The 19,688-nt window shown below is 40.3% G+C and overlaps 1 protein-coding gene across 1 annotated transcript in view; it reads left to right on the top strand.

Moving 5' to 3' along the window:
• ksr2 (kinase suppressor of ras 2) overlaps nt 1-19,688 on the top strand; it is a 402,678-nt gene that overhangs the window by 265,792 nt on the left and 117,198 nt on the right. Inside the window, exons 11-13 of the mRNA XM_069933137.1 lie at nt 2,683-2,763; nt 18,195-18,236; nt 18,619-18,685. Of these exons, the coding sequence (XP_069789238.1) occupies nt 2,683-2,763; nt 18,195-18,236; nt 18,619-18,685 (190 nt within the window). The remainder of the gene's footprint in view (nt 1-2,682; nt 2,764-18,194; nt 18,237-18,618; nt 18,686-19,688) is intronic.

The following is a 19,688-nucleotide window of genomic DNA, read 5'->3' as shown; positions in this document are numbered from 1 at the left end:
GGAATCCAAGATCTCAGAACGTAGTCCTTCTGTCTCTGTCCTTTCTACTGCATCAGTAATTTTAATATATACACTTACATTCTGTGATTGTGACAAATTTGTTTCCAATGCCTGTTTGATGCTGCATTATTTTTCACTTCAGTCTCTGTTCTGTGGAAATTGTAGGATCAATTCAATTTGTCTCTTGTAGATTCATGAGCAGTACATTTTCAGGAAGAAGTTTGAATCTGGTTATTGCCATAGTGGGAGGCACAGATTTTTGCACAGTAATTCTGAGAAAATAAATGTGGTCTGGCTTAACACATGGAGGAACAGAGTTCTCAATTTGGGATAAAGCCCTGTGATTTGTTTTCTGATACAAGTGTTTGAGGCAGCGTGCCCTGCTTTCAGGCTTTGGACAACCCAGAAATTTCTTAAAGCCAAATATGCCTATATTCAAGTTGCGAGAAGTTGCCAGGTGGAATATGTGTGTGGTCATCCATTTAACATTAAAAAAAAACAAAAAACTAAAGTGGTTTTTAAATGGTGACAGATTTGAAAATGTTAATGCTCAATGGACTAAGTACACATAAATCACTAAAATTTACATAAGTGCTACAAGCAGTTAGAAAGGCAAATAAAATGTTGGCCTTCATGCTAAAATTACCTAAATGTCTTGCTGTATTTATGCAGTGTTTTGGTGAGACCCTGCCTGTATTATTGCTTAGAGTTTTGAACTTAAAACTAAAAATGTCACACTCGCCAAAGCGAGGATGCATTGAGGTCCACCAGATTGGTTTCTACAGATAGATCTGCCTCATAATTCTACTGTGTAGAATAAACATTAGTTTTTGGAGTTTAGAAATTCTTCTGAAGCTTGATAACATTGGCTTAGAAGAGTCTAGAACCAAGGGAATGTTAGGAATTATCTGGATATCTCTGGAAGCTCAGTCGTTGAGTTCATTCAAATCATAGATTTCTGGATGTTAAGGGAATTGGGAGATAATGGGGAAATGTAGCATTGAAGTGGAAGCTCCACCAATGCCTTGATGAGAGACCGAGTAGGCTCGTGTAACCACATGGATTACTTCTGCTCCTAATTTTTGTGTTTTTGGATGCACTATGGGCAGGCTACAGATGACATTTAGAGCCCCAGTACTGACCCTGTAAAAATCCCTTCACCTTCATGGGCAAGCATAGATTGTGTATAATCCTAGGGGAGTTGAAATTTGGTCAGTGGGCCGTTAGTCTCAATCAAGGATGGAAATTTGCACCACAGGTAAGTTGAACGAATAGATGGATATCATGTGTGTTTTGTGGCAACATTAAAGCACACCATCAAGCAGAGGAAGTAGCAGGCAGGACCAAATTTTAGTGCTATTAGATCTTGAGAAAGTTGACAGCGTCTGAGTTTAACTTTTGATTCAAAAGTTGAAACTCCCAGTTTCCTTTGTTTGCCCTTGCATTGCAGTCTAACACTGAGCTCCTGACTCAGGCAACTGAACAACAGCGAACTTATTAAAATGAAAAAGAGGACAAATCCTTGCCTTAAGACCTCTGTGAATCCTACTGGGGTAGTTGCAAAGAATAACTTCAGATAATAAGGTGAAATTTTTAAAGGTAGTATTCTTGGTAATGGTCCCACAAAAACTACTAGATCATCATCATCTTATAGAAGAGTAAGCTGCCAATCTGCCAACCTTGCCCTGTCGCAGGTTTATTAAAGCCCTCCAGGAAGCCACTCAGTTCAAGAACAGGTAGATATGGGCAAGAAATATAGCCCCAGCAGAGATGACCAGATCCTGAAAAATGAATAATTTTACAAAAAAATTGAATGGTAATTGCTGCAAAGGTTTTATTATGACTGCAGTACTTTCTGATGAAAAACATACTTTTATGCACTTTACAAAATAGCAGAAGCTCCTCAGATCAAAGCATTGCTTTCCTTGTTTTCTCACTTGTTACTTTAAGCCATCTGCTGCTGCTCTGATCTCTTTACACTGTTTCATTCCGTGGATTGAAAATCTTTGATCTTCATTGACGTATGCTTCAAAGTTATGTCATTAGGCTTCTAAAAGCAGCTTATGTCTTTGGTATGTAACTGTTATCCCACAATTGAATTTGTATTGGATGAGCTGAAGAAATGATGATCAATTTGGAGAAGTAAATTATGTTCTTTCCAATGAATTAATTTTGATTTTTTTTAAATTGAAACCTTGCTGATCGTTTCCCTCACAGAGCTTTCTTGAAATTGATGTCACTATTTCTGTTGATCTGCTCAGTCAACAATGTCCACCAATTCAGCTTTCTTTTTTATAAATTTAAAAGAAGATATGACTAAGGAGTGAAGTGAAATGGGAGAACTTCTTCAGGGGAGGCATCCCTCGACGATAAGACTAAATGCTGCACTAGTCAGAATTGTTTATCCATTTGGCAGTTGGTTTCCATTTTAGTTTTCCAGTAACTTACAAAAAGCTAATATTAGATCGTTAGAAGACTAAAGCCTGTCATGAATAGGACAAAGCTAGTTTCTATGGTAACAGCGAAGAGGATATGAGCAATACCATAGTTTTGCAAAAGTGATGGTAAATTAACAGCAAAACAAGTTCATGAGATGACAGCTATTTTCAGTTTCAGCATTTGGGATGGGATACGCAATTTCTAGGCCGACAATAATCTTAAATTGCTTTTCTCCTAAAACAGGTATACTCACTAACATTCGGTTGAGGACAATTACCAGCAGTGACTTACTTGAGGGCCAGAGCCACACAAGTCCACCGCAAGGTAACTCCATTTTCAACAACAGCAAATCGCTCTATCTGCATTTTCGATGGAACTATTTTGCTGCTCAATTTTCTGTTCTAACGCTGAGGTTCTTGATAATGCCGTAATGATAGGAGACATGGTTTAATCCAGACGTTGAAAATTTAAGGCTTTGTTTATTTGTGGTAGTGTGTTGACAATTTCTAGACTAATAATCCAGAGGGACAAGTTTAAATCCTACCATGCAATGGATAGTTGAAACCAGAAAATAAAATTCTATTATCAGTCATAGTGATTTCAGCCCATGAGTCTATACCGCCCAGTTAACATCCCATTAACCTACACTCCTGGTACGTTTTTTTAACAGTGGGAGGAAACTGGAGCCACTGGAGAAAACCCGTGCAGACACGGGGAGAATGTATAAAGTCCTCACAGACAGCGTGGGGTTTGAACCCCGCTCCAGTCTTGATCGCTGGCACTGTAAAGACATTGCACTAACCGCTATCTGGTTTACAAATTTTCTTTCGTAAAGGAAGTTTTGATCACCTCCTAAGTGGCCAAACTGGCTACTTTTGTTATAAAAGACATTGAGGAACTATAGGCTGCCCTAGGCATTGAACAGGTTCTGTTTTTATACAGATGTCCAAAACTTATTTTTTTCTTTCAAGTTGGAAAATTCACAAAAATCACTCACATAGTATTGCACTGAATGGCATCAAATGTGCATAAGATTTATAAGAAAGAAGAATTATTAAAAATGGAGAGAGAGTGAGAGAAAACTAGTTCTGCTGCCCTGTTGGATTGAACATATTTCAGACTTGAGAAATTTGAAAAATGCCATAGGAGCTTGTTCACATTTAGGGGTATGTGTAAGTCAAGTGTTCATAACCTTATGATGACATGTATTGAAGTGGTTCAACGCCATCTTATCAAGAGTGGTAAATGATGGTGAAAAGGCAATAAATCGTGGCATTTCCCAGACTGCTTATATCCTGTAAATAAATTTAAAAACATGTTTATCAAGTCTGAAATTAATACTAATCATAGTTGGAAATTTCAATGAAATAAATCTGAAAATGTAATTAATTCATTTTTTTTGCCCTTGCATCATGAGAATAAGGAGAAGGAATATATCAGAAAAGTGTGCATTTGAGTGGACCTTATTTAATAATATTCCACCACAATCCAAAATAAATCAATCCCATCTATTGAAAGTGAAAAATCTTTTGATCAGAAAAATATCAAAGAAAGAGGATGAAAATGTTCAGTGAGATTTTAAATGTGGATGTTCCTTTCTGGGCTCTTCTGGCTAAGTACAGAGTAGGGCAGATTGTACAATGCCGTGCTGATGACTGGGGGCGTTGAAATGGAAGTTGAAAAAATGAAAAACTTTCTAGGACTGGCTCATGTCTGCAATCGAATTCTCAATAACTACTTGGCAGGTGATGTTCAGAACTGGGAAAATGACTTCATAAACATGATATGGCAATCTATCTCATACCAGGATATGTTCACGATAAGTATGGCTGTGAGTCTGCACCATTGCATTTGTTTTCCATGCAAGGTGGTTTTTTGAAAATGGGATGAATCCCCCTCCTTTAAATCTAATATTTTCACAGACTGCAACTATCGTTAATTTTACCATAATAAGCACAAAAGATTGCTGATTTTTTTACTGTAGTCCTATTCAGTGTAAAATGGAACATTAAACGAGCACTTACCTGTGCAAAGTTTGATGATTATTATTTGAGCAATGGGGAGTTGGTGCGTCAACGTGAAATCTCATCCGCGCATGTGCAGCCATTCCTTAACAGTCCAGAGAGGAGAATCCACTGAACCTAAATGAGGTAAGCTGAATGAACTTCGACCATAACATGAACCTGTGACTGAACATATTTATTGCAACCAAAACATCTTTATCCATAAACAAGCAAAAAGAGGGGAGGGAAAGGTGGGCACGTTGACTCACCAACTCCCATTACTCGAATAATGATCATCAAACTTTGCACAGGTAAGTGCTCGTTAAACTCCTCATTATTCTTCACAATGTATGTTGGTTCGCCAACATGAGTTTGTAGCTCAGTAGTTTATCCCCTTCAGGTGGTCCGACAGACCATAATCAGTCAGTGGGTCCCCCTTCTGTAGCCTTATTCAATCTGCTGCGTGTAGGATGGAAGCCATGAAACTCTATCTGTTTGAGTTTAAAGGTTTATTGTAGAACCTATAAAGGTTCTCTCATTACTCCATCCCACCTGGCGAAGGATATCCCATATAGGGACCTCGGCCCTACTGGCTGTTGAAGTCGCTGCCACTCTAGTTGAATGGGACCCAAACTGAGAAATATCCACTCCAGCCACTCATGACCTCCCGCAGACATCTGCCCAGTGTCTGGGGGATAGCCCGCTGATGTAGTTTCTTATAAAGAGGTATTTCTCATTTAGTCTAATGTTTTTAAACAATCCAACACACAATCTTTCATCTTCTCCATATGCATTCAATGAAAATTTTGTCCCAATTCACACTTGCCTGTTATGTTTCAAAATATCTGTGACTTGAATGCTTACACAGTCCTCCTCCCAACGAATATAGTCCATTTAAATGTGAGACAAAGTTTGTGCCCTATGGGCCAATGTCAAGGCCACTAGCATTATCAGCTTATGGGACAAGCTACGTAAATCCAAAATGGAAGTTGGTGACAGTCGCCTTAGATAGTCCAAAACAATATTTGCATCCCAAATATCCTTATATTGGGGTACTGGAGGAATCAAATGAAACATTTCTTTCATAAATCTTTTGATTAGGGGATGGTTCATCATCTCATGCTCAGTCTTGGAATGTCAAGAAAACAGCCAGTGAACTCTTTGCTGTATTCACCGCTATGTCGCTGGCCCCCTCCACGTAGAACATAATTGGTTAGAAAGCTCAGTATGCCTCTGACTGTTCATTCAGTCCGATTTGTGCACAGTACTTTTTCCATTTCCCAACATACGAGGTGTACTGTTTCTGAGTAGACTTTCTCCAAGATGCCTACAGGATTGTCAGAGTTCTAGGCTGCAGAGCATTTGTCGATCCTCGCTCTCCAAACCTGCAACTTAACAGACATAAGTGAGACAATGGATTAGCAGACCTCTGCTTTTCATGAATAACAATGGACTTCCCACCAATAAGCCTAAGGAGTATGGGAAACTAACATCGGGAAGCCCAATTTGGTACTACCAGCAAACCTGAGGCACTGTCTTCCTGTATCTTATCCAGACACTTCGCCACCAAGGAAAAGGCTAAAGGCATCAATGGCCTCTGCTTGGGGATCCAGCAGCCAGGACACGAACCTTCAGGCCATTAAGCCTGGATGCAAACAAATCTATCTCCAGCATGCCAAAGGTGTCTGATAGCAGTTTAAAATATTTCTTACCCAGAGTCCACTCAGTGCTATCATTGAATTTTCTGGACATCAGGTCCTGTGTGTTAATCTGACCTGGCAGGTAGGTGGCAGTAACCCAAATGTTTCTTTGGATGCACCAGTGCCAAGTCTCAGTGGCCAACTTGTTACAGGAAGGAGATTTGAGACCTCCCATATTATTGAGGTAGGTTACTGCTGAAGTGTTATCTAACCTTAGCAGTACATGAATATCAGCTTCCCTCACACAGAAAGATTTTAGTGCGAGAAACCCCGCTAGCATTTCCAAATAATTGATGCCTGATTTAGAGGCCTCCCTGAGCTCTATGTTCGTCCATCTACCTCCAGTAGAGTCCTTTGGATTTGTGGCTCCCCACCCTTTGCCACTAGTGTCTGACCTGATCTCCAGATTCACCTTTCTGAGCTCAATCCTCACTTAAGCCCGCAGAATATGGTTGATCCACCATACCAGGTTGGATTTGGCCTCACTAGTTAGCCTCATGGGCCTGTCAGTGTCCCCTGGCTTTTGTCCCTTTCCAGGAACCTATAATTTAGCAGACCATGTTTTACCGCCGGGAAAGCCACCACCAGTTTCCCAATGAACCTGGCCACCTTTCTTATGGAGGGACGACATTGTTATGAGCTCTCTGCAGGCTGTCCTAATTTCTGCCACTTTATCCTCTGGGTAACTTTCATGTCTTCCATACAAATAATAAAGCTGAGGAATTTTAACCTCTTAGTAGGCACCAACACTGATTTCTTGGGATGTATAAGAAACACCACGTGGCTTAAGATGGCTGCTACTGCCCTTTTTGTTTCCTCGAACGATCTGCCATTGATAAATCTGCCATTTCCTGAGCCTAGAAAACATTAGCTTCAGTAACTTGGGTAAGTGCCCAGGGTGCTGAGCTCAGACCATTTGGCAAAACCTTATACTGCCATAGCTCTCCATTCCAGATAAATTTCAAGAACTTCCTGTACTGTGGGCAGAACACGACCGAATAGAATGCGTCTTGCAAATCTATTGAGGTCATGTAATAGTCCTTGCGTAACATAGGCAACACAATATATGTTATCAGTTTTCTTCTTCTTTGGCTTGGCTTCGCGGACGAAGATTTATGGAGGGGGTAAAAAGTCCACGTCAGCTGCAGGCTCGTTTGTGGCTGACAAGTCCGATGCGGGACAGGCAGACACGGTTGCAGCGGTTGCAGGGGAAAATTGGTTGGTTGGGGTTGAGTGTTGGGTTTTTCCTCCTTTGCCTTTTGTCAGTGAGGTGGGCTCTGCGGTCTTCTTCAAAGGAGGTTGCTGCCCGCCAAACTGTGAGGCGCCAAGATGCACGGTTTGAGGCGTTATCAGCCCACTGGCGGTGGTCAATGTGGCAGGCACCAAGAGATTTCTTTAGGCAGTCCTTGTACCTTTTCTTTCGTGCACCTCTGTCACGGTGGCCAGTGGAGAGCTCGCCATATAACACGATCTTGGGAAGGCGATGGTCCTCCATTCTGGAGACGTGACCCATCCAGCGCAGCTGGATCTTCAGCAGCGTGGACTCGATGTTTTATCGAGTTTTAAAATGCCTGCAAAAGACATATTCATTGAGATCTGATAGATTCAGTATCTCTCTAATGCCGCCACTTCTTTTGGGTCATGTGAAGATGTTTGATACAAACTCGTGTTTTTCATGGCTACAACATTCAATAACGTTTTTCTTTTTTAACGCCATGATATCAGCATGTATAGCCTCTGTCAGTTGCGGTCTGCGTATATATGTATATAGACCCTACCTCCTTATTGAAGGGGTTTTCTGTGGATCAAATTTGATTTTACACCCCTTCACTGTCTGCCAAATAGAAGCATCAATGGTAATATTACACCATCTATCAAAGAATAGCACTAATTGACCACCAATCTTTAAAGCCTTGTAATTATCAAGAGTACTCGACTATAATTGCGTAGCGTTCAATTCCTCGACCCGCCTTGCCTGCGGGCTGGTGCATTCTGGGCCCACCTCCATGAAGTACTTTGAGCAGGAAAATTCTGCTACCACTGTCTCCATTGAGGGCATTGCCCTAAAAAAGACCTGCTGGCTGTAGCCTCTTGGAGTGGGAAACTGCCTTGGATAACCTGCTTAAATTCCCCTGCATATCTGTGATAGGGCTGAAACATAACAGGTAATCTTGCTTGTGCTCTTGGACCTCTGACCATGTCGGTCACTGCCGTCTGCTGCTCATTCAAATCTTTCATCTGTTTGCTGAGATTGTCGCCAAATAGAAATTTTGTTACAGGGTTAGATGGTCTGCACAAACAAGCATATTGTGGTGGCGCACATACTCGTGGCAAACTGGCCCCACTTGTATAGCTGCACCAGCAGGGCAGTCATGAGAAGATGGCGCCGTCGGGGGACCTTCTTGCCTCGTGATTTGAATATAGCACGCGCCTCAGACAGCTGTGATGATGTTACTGCCTGCTGGGGGGGAGGCAGAGCTCATGCTCCCCTTAAAGGAGCGCACGCAAGTTTTGAATGAAATGATCGTTGAAACATCCAACATGGTGGTTGTGAGTCTCATTTTTTGTAGCTACCGCTACAATATCTTACATTTAGGTCAGACTTGATCAGCTCCTTCCTGAAGCGATTCAGTTCATAGTCTGCATGGGATAACAGCCCCAGTACATTGTTGGGTCTCCGATAAATCGTGTGAACGTTTGTGTGAATGCAGTGATACCTTTAACCAGTGACCCCTGTAATTTTTGCAATTTCATGTCCTTTGCTCTTGTGGGAACCTTCAAATTGTCCTATATCGCGGGGTTTACCTTGGGCACCCCCAACAGAGAGCAGTTAACAGGGCAGGGGTTCTTCTTGATGGATTCATCTTGTACCATCTCCTGAAAAGCATTCAATACCATGTATGTTATAGACCCCACAATAACATCCTCTAGTGGCTGGCCGGTACCCCTCGATACTGCAAACTTCACGGCAATAGTTGGTATATTCTTCTCCTGGCTGGCCTGAGCAGTGTATGGGGATTTGGGTGACTCAGCCTCCATCACCAGCCCTTCACCACCTTCCCATGCATAATCATAAATGTCCTCCCCCTGCTCTGATGGCATACGAAACTTACTCACCATGGCAGTCACCAGTTCCTCCAATTTATCCAGACAACTAACAATTTCGTTGCTGGTCGAGGCCTCTGCTCTCTTGCCCGTCGTGCAGAGACCACACTCTTCTTAAGGCTTTTACTGGTTGTCGTTTTCACCTGTCGAGTGGGCGGCTTTGCTATACAATGTGTTAGGTTTGACTCGGGTCCTACCTGCTCTCATACGGGGTACTCCCCTTCACTGCCACGCGAAAAACTGAGGTCCAATCGTCTCATGCAGCTCAGCTCATGTCGTGGCATAACGTATCACTGCTTACTTTTTGAGGCCCTGATTTCCATGAAACCAGGTTGGTGCAGCCAGACTTGGACCCCAACTTCCACGAAGCTAGGTCAGTGCAGCCAGCATTGGGTCCCACCTTCAACTGGCTACTGCTGCCTGCTAGATCAGTCTTGCTCCTCCTCAGCTGGACACTGCACCCTGGCAGGCCCGCTGGATTTTTGGTGCTAACAAAGCATTACGGGGGCTCCTCTTGGAGGCCTTACTCCTTGGACTCTTGCCTCCTTGCCTCTGCCCCTGCCCCTCTTCAGGACTCGGGAACCTCCCACTGGTTGTCCTGAGCCTTTTCTGGTACACCTCGACCTCCGGAGGGCGACATTGGGACTTCCCTTCATCGGGACCCGGGAACCTCCCACCAGCAGTCCTGGAAATTTTACCGCTCCCCTCCTTCCTTGGAGGGCTCGTTCAGGGGTTTGATTCCATTTTTGTGGATCGCACTCCTGTAATCTCCATCAGGCTTCTGCTCCTGCAGGCCCACTAATTTAGGGCTTTTTTTTTTAGGGTCGCTCTCCTATGATTCCCAACTGATTCAGCACGTTTTGATCCCACACCAAAAAACACGTGCTGCTCCTCGCAAGTCAACAGATGTAAAATGGCTGCGCATGCACAGATGGGATCTCACGTTGGCGAACCAACGTACATCGTGAAGAATAATAATTTCCGCCATGTTTTAAAACATTATGCTAGTAGGTGGTGCTGCCCACAAAAAAATGCCACATCTGTGACTGGATTAAACACCACAGATTTTCACTTATTCAACTTATTTGTGGGATTTCAAGAAATTTATTACATCTCGTTTCCTTTTTAAGTGTATGGACAATGATCAATATATATTTGTTTTAAAATAGATCTTAATCTAAATTAATAAAGCAGCATCTGTAAACATATGTACCTAATAAATGGCATTATTCTGAAGACATTTTAACTAAAATGAGGTCATTTCCAGCTTGTTGGCCAAACACTTCAATAAATTCTTTTTAAGCTGTATTAATAAGCTGCTGCAAATTACCTCAACAATATATAAAAATTAAAGCAAAATAAACCATGAAAAGTTAAGGGGTTGCTCTGGTTCATCAACGAACACCTTTCGCTGAATGAAAATTGGCCAAAATAAAAAAATTTCAGAACTGGCATGATTTTGAATTAAATTTACATCTATTTCATAAAACTAAAGTGCAGGTTTCTATTTCTTGAATATATTGAACAAAGTAGCTGATAACAAAGTGCTTTTTGTCAATGAAATTGAAGTTAACTATTAACAAACCTATTGATAAATCTCATTGCCCTGCTTCATGAAAAGCAGTGAATGTGTATTTCTTTTTAGCTACTCTGAAAGTATGAATTTTACAGTTGAATATGTACCAATAGCGAGAAATTGTGGCCCACTTCACAACTATCAACACTATTCAAAAGTCTAAGTCCAGCAATAAAAGATTCCACAACTATGGAGCACGCAACAAAAGCATCTAAAGAAGTTTGAATCTTTTGGTTAATTAGTATAGAAATCACACTTTGCACATGGTCATGTAAACATAACAGGAGGAGTCGCTTCAGATTTCTGAAGTATCGCCAGCAATTCTGGTGTAGGAGGAGGCTCGTTAAAGATTAACGTTGGACTTCAACAGACCAAACAACTAAAACGATTAACAAACTTATTAATAAGCCCATAGGAAAATTATCTAGTCGTCAGAAATTAATATGCCAAAATGATACTAACCTTGAGAATGCTTCAAAAATAAGAGAAACTTGGAGAACAAAATTATTTACATTTAAGGAAAGACTGGATAATTACATGGAGGGGAGAGGATTGGAGGGGTATGGACCAGGTGCTGGTCAGTGGGACTAGGAGGGTGGGGATTTGTTCTGGCATGGACTAGTAGGGCCAAACTGGCCTGTTCTGTGCTGTATATGGTGATATAAAAGCAGTGATGGATGAATTTCAAATGCTGGTTATGTGAATGCATGAAATGCAGTAACTAAGATCAGTCAGCTGCTGATACATGAAGGCCCATGAAACATATGCAAAGTATCTAAATCGAGGACAGGCTTAAACAAAGGGAGAACCAGGAACCTAATACTTGTAAAAGAAGGGGAAAGATTAAAAAAAAAGGCAAGAGAGGGTGAGCAATGAATTAGAATGATGATATCTTTGATATGTGGGATAGATCAAATTAGTGGAAAGGAGGTAAAGGGGGATTCATAAAATGGCCTCAGCCCTAGCAGGGTCTTCAGTTATTCTATGCCAAGTTAGTGTAGGTTGAGGCAAGGTTGGCTGAGTGGAGAATTTAGAGGGTGGTAAAGAAGTGTGATGTGTAATTCTGATCTGCTGATGGAGAGAGAGAAAAATAGTGAGCCAATATCACAGTCTTTAGTCTGATTACTCATTTGGCCATGTCTAAGGCATTGCCATGGTGTGGAACATATCACCCTAGCCTTTTCCAAAGCTGGCAGAGAGACCCTGTTCAGCTCCACTTCAGCATAACTTTTAACCTGCGTTATGTATTTCTCACCAAAAAAAAACAGGAAAACAATCTAAGAATAAACCTTTTCAAATTAATTCAAATATTTAAAATTCAAGAGAACATCTATAAACACGAATTAAAGGGGCCAAAGAGGGAGTGTGAAAGTTGGTTGATACTGAAGTTTAAAGGGAACTTGAGCTTTTTTTGTGATGAACATGTGTTTTTTTTCATACATGGGTGGTCAGCAAATGAAAAGAAGATAAAATCATAAAGTAATCCTGAAGAAGCAGATATTGTCTGGGACACTAAGATTCAAGAATTAATTTATGGCCATGTAATAAAGCAATGTCGTATTACGCAGATTTGCTTTTGCCTGCCTAAGGCAGACAGATTCACTATTGGCAGAAATTGCCTGACGCGCCTCTTACAGTCAGAAAGAGATGCAGAAGAGAGTTCCAGTAAAATCCATGTTATCCAAGTAGGCTCAAGCAACAAAATTGATGAAATGGGTGAAACTATGAAAGCTTAAAATTGGCACCCCTAGCGGTTAGTTTGCCAATTGAGCAAAACACCATTTCAAGCAACTGGCAAATTCACTTATCCGGCATATACCAATCCCCATAGGTGTCAGATACCAGGGATTTTACTCTGTTCATCTCCACTGGGGAAGAGGGAACTGAAAAATGTCAATCAATGAGGTGGAGAGAATTGTTTTGGGTTAGATAAAAATATATAAATAGAACGGCTATATTTTTGAACATTGCTAATACTAAAAGTAGAAAAGTATATCTGAGATGGGATGGATTGTAGGTGGCCAAAGCAAGCAAAGATTGAAACTGCAGAGCTTCTGGTCAGTTCGTTCTCGAACATGCAGGCTTTTCTGCAGAGCTTGAGCACTGCAGTGTTACAGAATGGCATTGAAATGATAGGCAAGTTGTCTGAGCATTAGAGCCTTGAAGGCAGAGTCAATAATCTGGAAAATAAATTAAATCATTTTTTTTTTTAAAATGGCCTAATAACTGATATTCAGCACAAAATCTATTTGATTAACAATTGAGCTCATTATTGAAGTGACAGAGATTCAATGAGGTAATGGAATTAACATGGTTACTGACTGACTTCCAAAGGCATTTCACAAACTAACATTGATATAAATTGTGCTTTGGGACAAATAATTAATAATTATTTTTCAGTCATGGGACATGTGTACAACAATATTACCAGTGTAATTTTTATTCAGGGATAAAGATTTTGATTCTGACTATAATTTTATAAACCTGTCTCGAGTCCCCTCAATGTCCAAAGCTCCAGGGAGTTGGACCATTCTCTCCTTGAGACTCGTACGCTTCAATTCAGGCAGCATTCCTGTGAATCTTTTCTGTCCCCTCTCCAGACCCTCCACATACTTTCTATATGGGGGTGACTACAATTGCATACTCCAAATAAATATTGATTATGACAACTTTTCCTTCCCATCTCAACTGAAATGGTTCATTGTAAACCTCTACATCTAGGGCAGCCAAATTATTTTCTCAGCTTTCTGCAGCTTTGTTCTATAACAGGCAACATGTTGAATTCATGATTAAATGATTTACTGTCATGACTTAAAACAGCTTTTTAAAATCTAATATTTAATTACACTGATAGAATTAGCTCCATTTCAGACCTTCAGCAGGTACACACGTGTAGGTTCAGATGTCAGCTGGTGTATTATATTCATATCTGAACCCTTGAGTTTAGGAGAGACCTTGGAAAGGACCAGAGAAGATTTACCAATAATGAACCAGAGGATACTGGTGGATGATAGCTTCTCAGACTGGAGGCCTGTGACTAGTGGTGTGCCTCAGATTTGTGCTGAGACTATTGTTGTTTGTCATCTAATGTGGTAATGATAATGTGGTAAATTGGATCAGCAAGTTTGCGGATGACACTAAGATTGGAGGTGTTGTGGACAATTTTCAAAGCTTGCAGAAGGATCGAGACTAACTTGAAAAATGGCGGATGGGATTTAATGCAGGCAAGTCTGAAGAGTGGCATACAAAAACAACATACACAGTAATTGGTGGGATTCTGAGGAGTGTGATAGAACAAAGGAATCTGGGAATACAGATACATAATTCACAGGTAGGTAGGATTGTAAAGAGCTTTTGGCATATTGGCCTCAGTATAGGAGTTATTGTAAAGTTGTATAAGCATTGGTGTGGTCACATTTGGAGTATTGTGTGTAGCTTTGGTCATCTGACTACAGGAAAGATATCAATAAGATTGAAAGAGTGCAGAGAGGATTTACTAGGATGTTGCCTGAACTTCAGGAACGAGTTAAAGGGAAACAGGTTAGGACTTTATTTCCTTGAGCACACATGTCAAACTCAGGCCCGCGGGCCAAATTTGGCCCGTGATATAATTATACTTGGCCTGCAAGATCATATCAAATATGTATTAGAGCTGGCCCGCTGCCGCCGCGCCAGTATAGCGCATGCACAGCTAATACTACAAAGCCCAGAATGCTTTGCAAATGCGTTGGCGCCGGCCCGTCAGCCCGCTAATCGCCCCCACCTCCTCTCTTTCCTTTCATTAGCATCTGCGACCTGTCGCCCAACTCACGTGTAATAAACCCCTTACGAAAAATGGCCAAATGAAACAGGACCTTTCAAGACAGGTGGGAGGCAAACTCTGACCCCAGAGTTTGATGAACTTGCATCTAAGAAGAGATGCCAAGTATCTGGTTTAGACCCAGGTGCATCAGAGTAAATCACAGTGTAGCAAGTGAAGCTTGGATTCATATTTTCTTTGGTTAACTTTGGACTGTTCATAGTTGAAAGATTGGATTTTCATTGAAGCAAGTTGTTATTTTTTTGACTGGTTGTCTTGTGAAAAAAAATACATTTGAAAGGAGCTTAAAGGCTATAGAGAAATATTATTTATTGAATATTTTATTTCTCATTTGTTAATGCTTCTTCTGGAAAGAGTTTAACCAAAACTATTATTAAACATTTATTTTAATAAGAAAAAGTTTAATATTACACATGTTGAAAGAAGAGAAAACATGCAGATGTTGTTGAAAATTTTCAATAAATATTTAGTTCGGCCCACGACTTAGTCCAAGTTTTTAATTTTGGCCCTCCGTGAATTTGAGTTTGACACCCCTGTCCTAGAGTGTAGAAGAAAGAAGGGAGATTTGATACAAGTATTTAAAATTGAGGGGGTAGGCAGAGTAAATATAGGTAGGTATTTTCTGCTGAGGGTAGGTAAGGTACAAACCAGAGGACATGGATTGAGGATGAAAGTGTAAATGTTTACTCAAAGTGGTGGAGTGTAGAACGGGTTGCCAACTAAAGTGGTGAATGTGGGTTCAATTGTAACATTTCAGTCAGCTACGTAGATGGGAGAGGAATGGAGGGCTACGGACTGGGTGGAAATCAATGGAACTAGGCAGAAAAAAGGCTCAGTTCAGTGAAGTTGTTGTCCTCCTTGATGTGCTTGTAAAGGAAAATGAAGAGCACAGCAATCCCTTAAATACAAGAAAAGCAAATTTAATTGGTTTGTGATATAATTTTGTTATTGAACAAAGGATCACCAATCAATGCAGAAGCATACACATTTGATTACTTAAATAATCATAGTGTAACCATCAATAAAAATACAAAAATGATGATAGAAAATATCAGGAATACACAGCCAGTTTGTGTACCTCTTATTTTGTTTGTTTTAGATTGGTCAGTGTTTGAGCTACAGAAAGAAAACAGAAAGAAAACAGACATGCACACCGAGAGCCCTTCAGTTTATTCAAACTACAATATGCAAGCCCTTCCCAATTATACTTATCAAAGCCAGGACTGGTCCCAACTGCTGAAGCGAGGCAATGACCATAGTATAGGAGTTGTAGTAAAGTTGTATAAGCATTGGTGTGGTCACATTTGGAGTATTGTGAGGATGGTTGTCGGGGTGCTGGTAGCAGCTTTTCCACCTCCCCCGACCAGGACATTAGCTGGACTCTAGAAGTTCTTCTTCTTGCTGAGAGACGTTTCCACCCCTCAGAGAGGCTTCACTTCAGCAGTGGACCATGGTTTATATTACCCAAAAAATTGTTTATTCATAGCTTATCTCTTTGAATAAATGATTTAATTATCTTCAAGGTCTCCTGACAGTCTGCGACCAGCAAAAGACAACTGCATCCCTGGGCCCCATGGTGGAATTTAGATTGTTTTCTGATGCAACTGCATCCCTTCTTGCATAAGCTGGTCTAAATCCTCCATTACAGTTTGTCATTTTATATGAAGAGAAAGGGTTAATTAAAGATGCGTAAAATGACTCAATCTATCCAGGCTCTCCCATCCATCTACAGTTCCTTGTGAACCTACCAAGTTATCCAAAAATTAGGTAGTTTGTGAGGAGGTATGTATAAAAGGTTAAATACTGGCCATTGAAGAGAGAAAATAAATCTGAAAACTTCCTTCCAAACCCTTCAGGCAATCTTCAAACTAGCTGGAGTCCAGGTTAGCCCTAATGAATTTAAAACATGACCATGCAATCAAAATTACTGTCCAGACCCGGAGATACCTTTTATTTCCCTTCCTATTTCCATCATTTACATATTTTGCCTTTAACTTGTGCTTTGTAATTATTTGCCTTTTTCTTACCATTTGACATTCATTTTATTTCAAATCTTTTCTTCCTTTTCTTCATGTTTTCAGCATTTATAATTTTATTTTGTAATTTGAATAATTGTAATTGGGCATTTCTCAAAACTAATGATATAATACTCTTCTTACATTAACTTTGACATTAAATTCATTTTCATTTTCTACATCAGGAGTGTCTTGAGCATTTCTGAAAATCAAACCTCTGGCAGAATAGCAGAAAGTACTGTGCAGGGTTACCACATTGATACCATGATTCCAAGGATTGACTGACAACCCTGAAATATAAGTGTAATGGTCAAAGTTTTCAAGATCTAAATGGACAACTAATGCAATAGATAGAGGGAGGCTAGTGGTGCTGGTTGGGGAGTGTTGGACCAGAGGGTTTGACCAATGCTTGCATCCAACTATTTCTGGAATGAAGTCGGGAAACATTTATACATGTATGGTACAGAGGAAATTTGGAATTGACAAATGTCAGTAGGTGCAACACCTGGGAGTTAAAAATCTGATTATTGTTAACAAAAGAATTGAAATGACGTGGGGTATATGGAGATGGTCAAATGGCAGATGTAATCTTGTTGAATGGCAGAGTAAGTTTGACAGACTATATAAACCTTTATTAATTGCTCAGCACCATTATTATGGATGCAGGTTGTTAATCTAAATTCTGAAAAGGGTGTAATTTCTCATTTTTGTAGAACTCATAATATAAAGCTCTGTACAAGTTATAGCAGAGGTACAAGGACAGGAAAATCTTGAACCAGGATTTACTCTGCGATCTATTCTCACTCATACTTTTTATGGTACAATGTACTTGGCAGGTCTTTGACACTCCACAGGGCCCAACGATGGAGTGGGCTCCAAGCTGAAATTGGGCCTCAATGTGTCTCTCTGGAGAGCTCTGATGGCCTTTGACAGCTTATTGTTTTGAGTAGGTTTTGATGATTTTTAAATATTTGTAATTGTTTTGAGATATGTAAAAGCTCTCAACAAAACAATAAAAGTTTTTAAAAAAACATAATTGTAAACATTGAAATATATCAAAATAATAACAAGTGAAAGATTTACCTGAACCTATCTTCACAATTACGTAGTCCGAATGTATGAGGTCGCCACTTCATCCCAGTCCTCCCAGACATGAAGCTGCATCCTATCCTTCTCCAGGAAGTTACTGCTTTGCCTTTTTGGTTCATTTGCAAGCCCTTTTGTGCTGGCATTTGATCTCCAGCATGCCTCAGACTCTGTAAGGCACTTGCAGATGTTTGAAACTTCGAGGTGTGAAGACTGATGGCCATCGAATCCAAAGTGAACTGCTGCCTATCAGCCCCGACGATGCCACCCATAAAATGCAGTTTGCATTTTTATCAGTTGTTTAGCTTATAATCCAGTGTTCCTTGTAATATATGGTTACTCAATAATACAATCAGTGACTAGAATATAAAGGTATGGGAATGCTTTATGTCTGTGTTTCATTTGGGTTTGATCGCTTTGCTTACAGTTCTGCCTTTTCTCTGTTGCAAGCTTCTCATTATTTCAAGTACAAGCAACAGTTCATTTTTCCAGGCAAGTGATCTATAATTTATTACCATTTCCTTTTCAAACCCTAATGTTAAGCTTGCACTTTTAATGGGTATGATGTAACAGCTGTCATAGTCTTTGCATTTAAAATGGTAATTTTTGCTATTAATAATTGACATTTGGAATTCTTTAATGAATGAAACCATGTGTTTATGACTAATATATTGCAGCTAAGATCCTTTGATAAATATTTGACTAAGGCACATGAATAAATTTATACTTTGTATTTGAGGTGTTCCCTTTGATATGTGTCATGTGCTTTCTTTGAGACCCTTCAGGGAGTTGGTATTCTTAATGTAGAATTTGTCATAACCTTCTAATTGCTACTGGTAATTTTTTGTTTTATGACCTAATATCTTGTTCCTAGATGTCACCCCCGAGACACAAAGTCGAACGCCTCAAGTTATTCTTCATCCTGTCAACTCTGACCCCATGTAAGAAGTTTTGTTATTAGCGAACTAGTCGACATTTGCAGTGTATCCTATGGTATAAGTTGTGCAGAATACTGGATAATCTATGAAATACAGAATAGCATGTTGAATTTGACTAAAGAGTGAAAGAGAAGGTGCATTACTTCAAGTGATCTTTTACATGATAAATGTCCATTCTCTCCTGGCCACTATAATAAAGGCTCCAAGTATGAACTGAATGCTTTCCAATGTGAGTGGGTTTAAAATGAAACTTTTCCTGGACTATTTTCACTTATCCTCATACTAGGGCTATCTACTCTATAGGGAGTGCCCCTTAATAAAAAGGGAGTGTGATTACGGACATAAACAGGAAGTTGAACCCACAGGCCAAACATTTTGTTTGAACAAACCAACCAGTGGGGTTGAATCATAAATGCCTTCCGACATGCTTTAGCAAGCTATTTAGTTGCCCTGTTTGAACAAAACTATATGGACAACCTGATGCTGACCAAGGCAGAAATTTTAGACATGACAAAGCCACTCCCAGCACAAATGACCATTCAGAGACCTCCTCACAAATATCTGTCCAAACAGAGAGATCTGTCATGGAGCAGAGTAATGCCACCCAATTACACCCAAATTAATTTACAATCCCACACCTTTTTGAATGGTGGGAGGAAACCCAAGCAGGCAGAGAAAGAATGTACAAACTCCTTACAGACAGCGCCAGATTCGAACCAGGGTCGTTGGCACCTCAGTAGCGTAGCGCTAACCATGTTGTCTCAGACTTCAAAGACAGCAACATGCTCAACTCCTTTCTCCTAATTCATCACAATCCCCGAGTTTAACCTGTACCACCAGCAGGACTAAACAATAAGAACATCACCGTGAAGGTAATCAGTGTTGTCTTTTACAATGTATTAAACACGGGCAAGAGACTTCCTCCATACGACCACACATCGTCTTCTCTCAACTAATGCCACCCCAAGTTAGAAGAAATAACTTTCCCAGCTAAGACCATGTTCAC

The sequence above is a fragment of the Narcine bancroftii genome, chromosome 4, assembly GCF_036971445.1.
Source record: "Narcine bancroftii isolate sNarBan1 chromosome 4, sNarBan1.hap1, whole genome shotgun sequence".
In the NCBI taxonomy this organism is placed as follows: domain Eukaryota; kingdom Metazoa; phylum Chordata; class Chondrichthyes; order Torpediniformes; family Narcinidae; genus Narcine; species Narcine bancroftii.
This window is presented reverse-complemented; position numbering and strand designations above follow the sequence as displayed.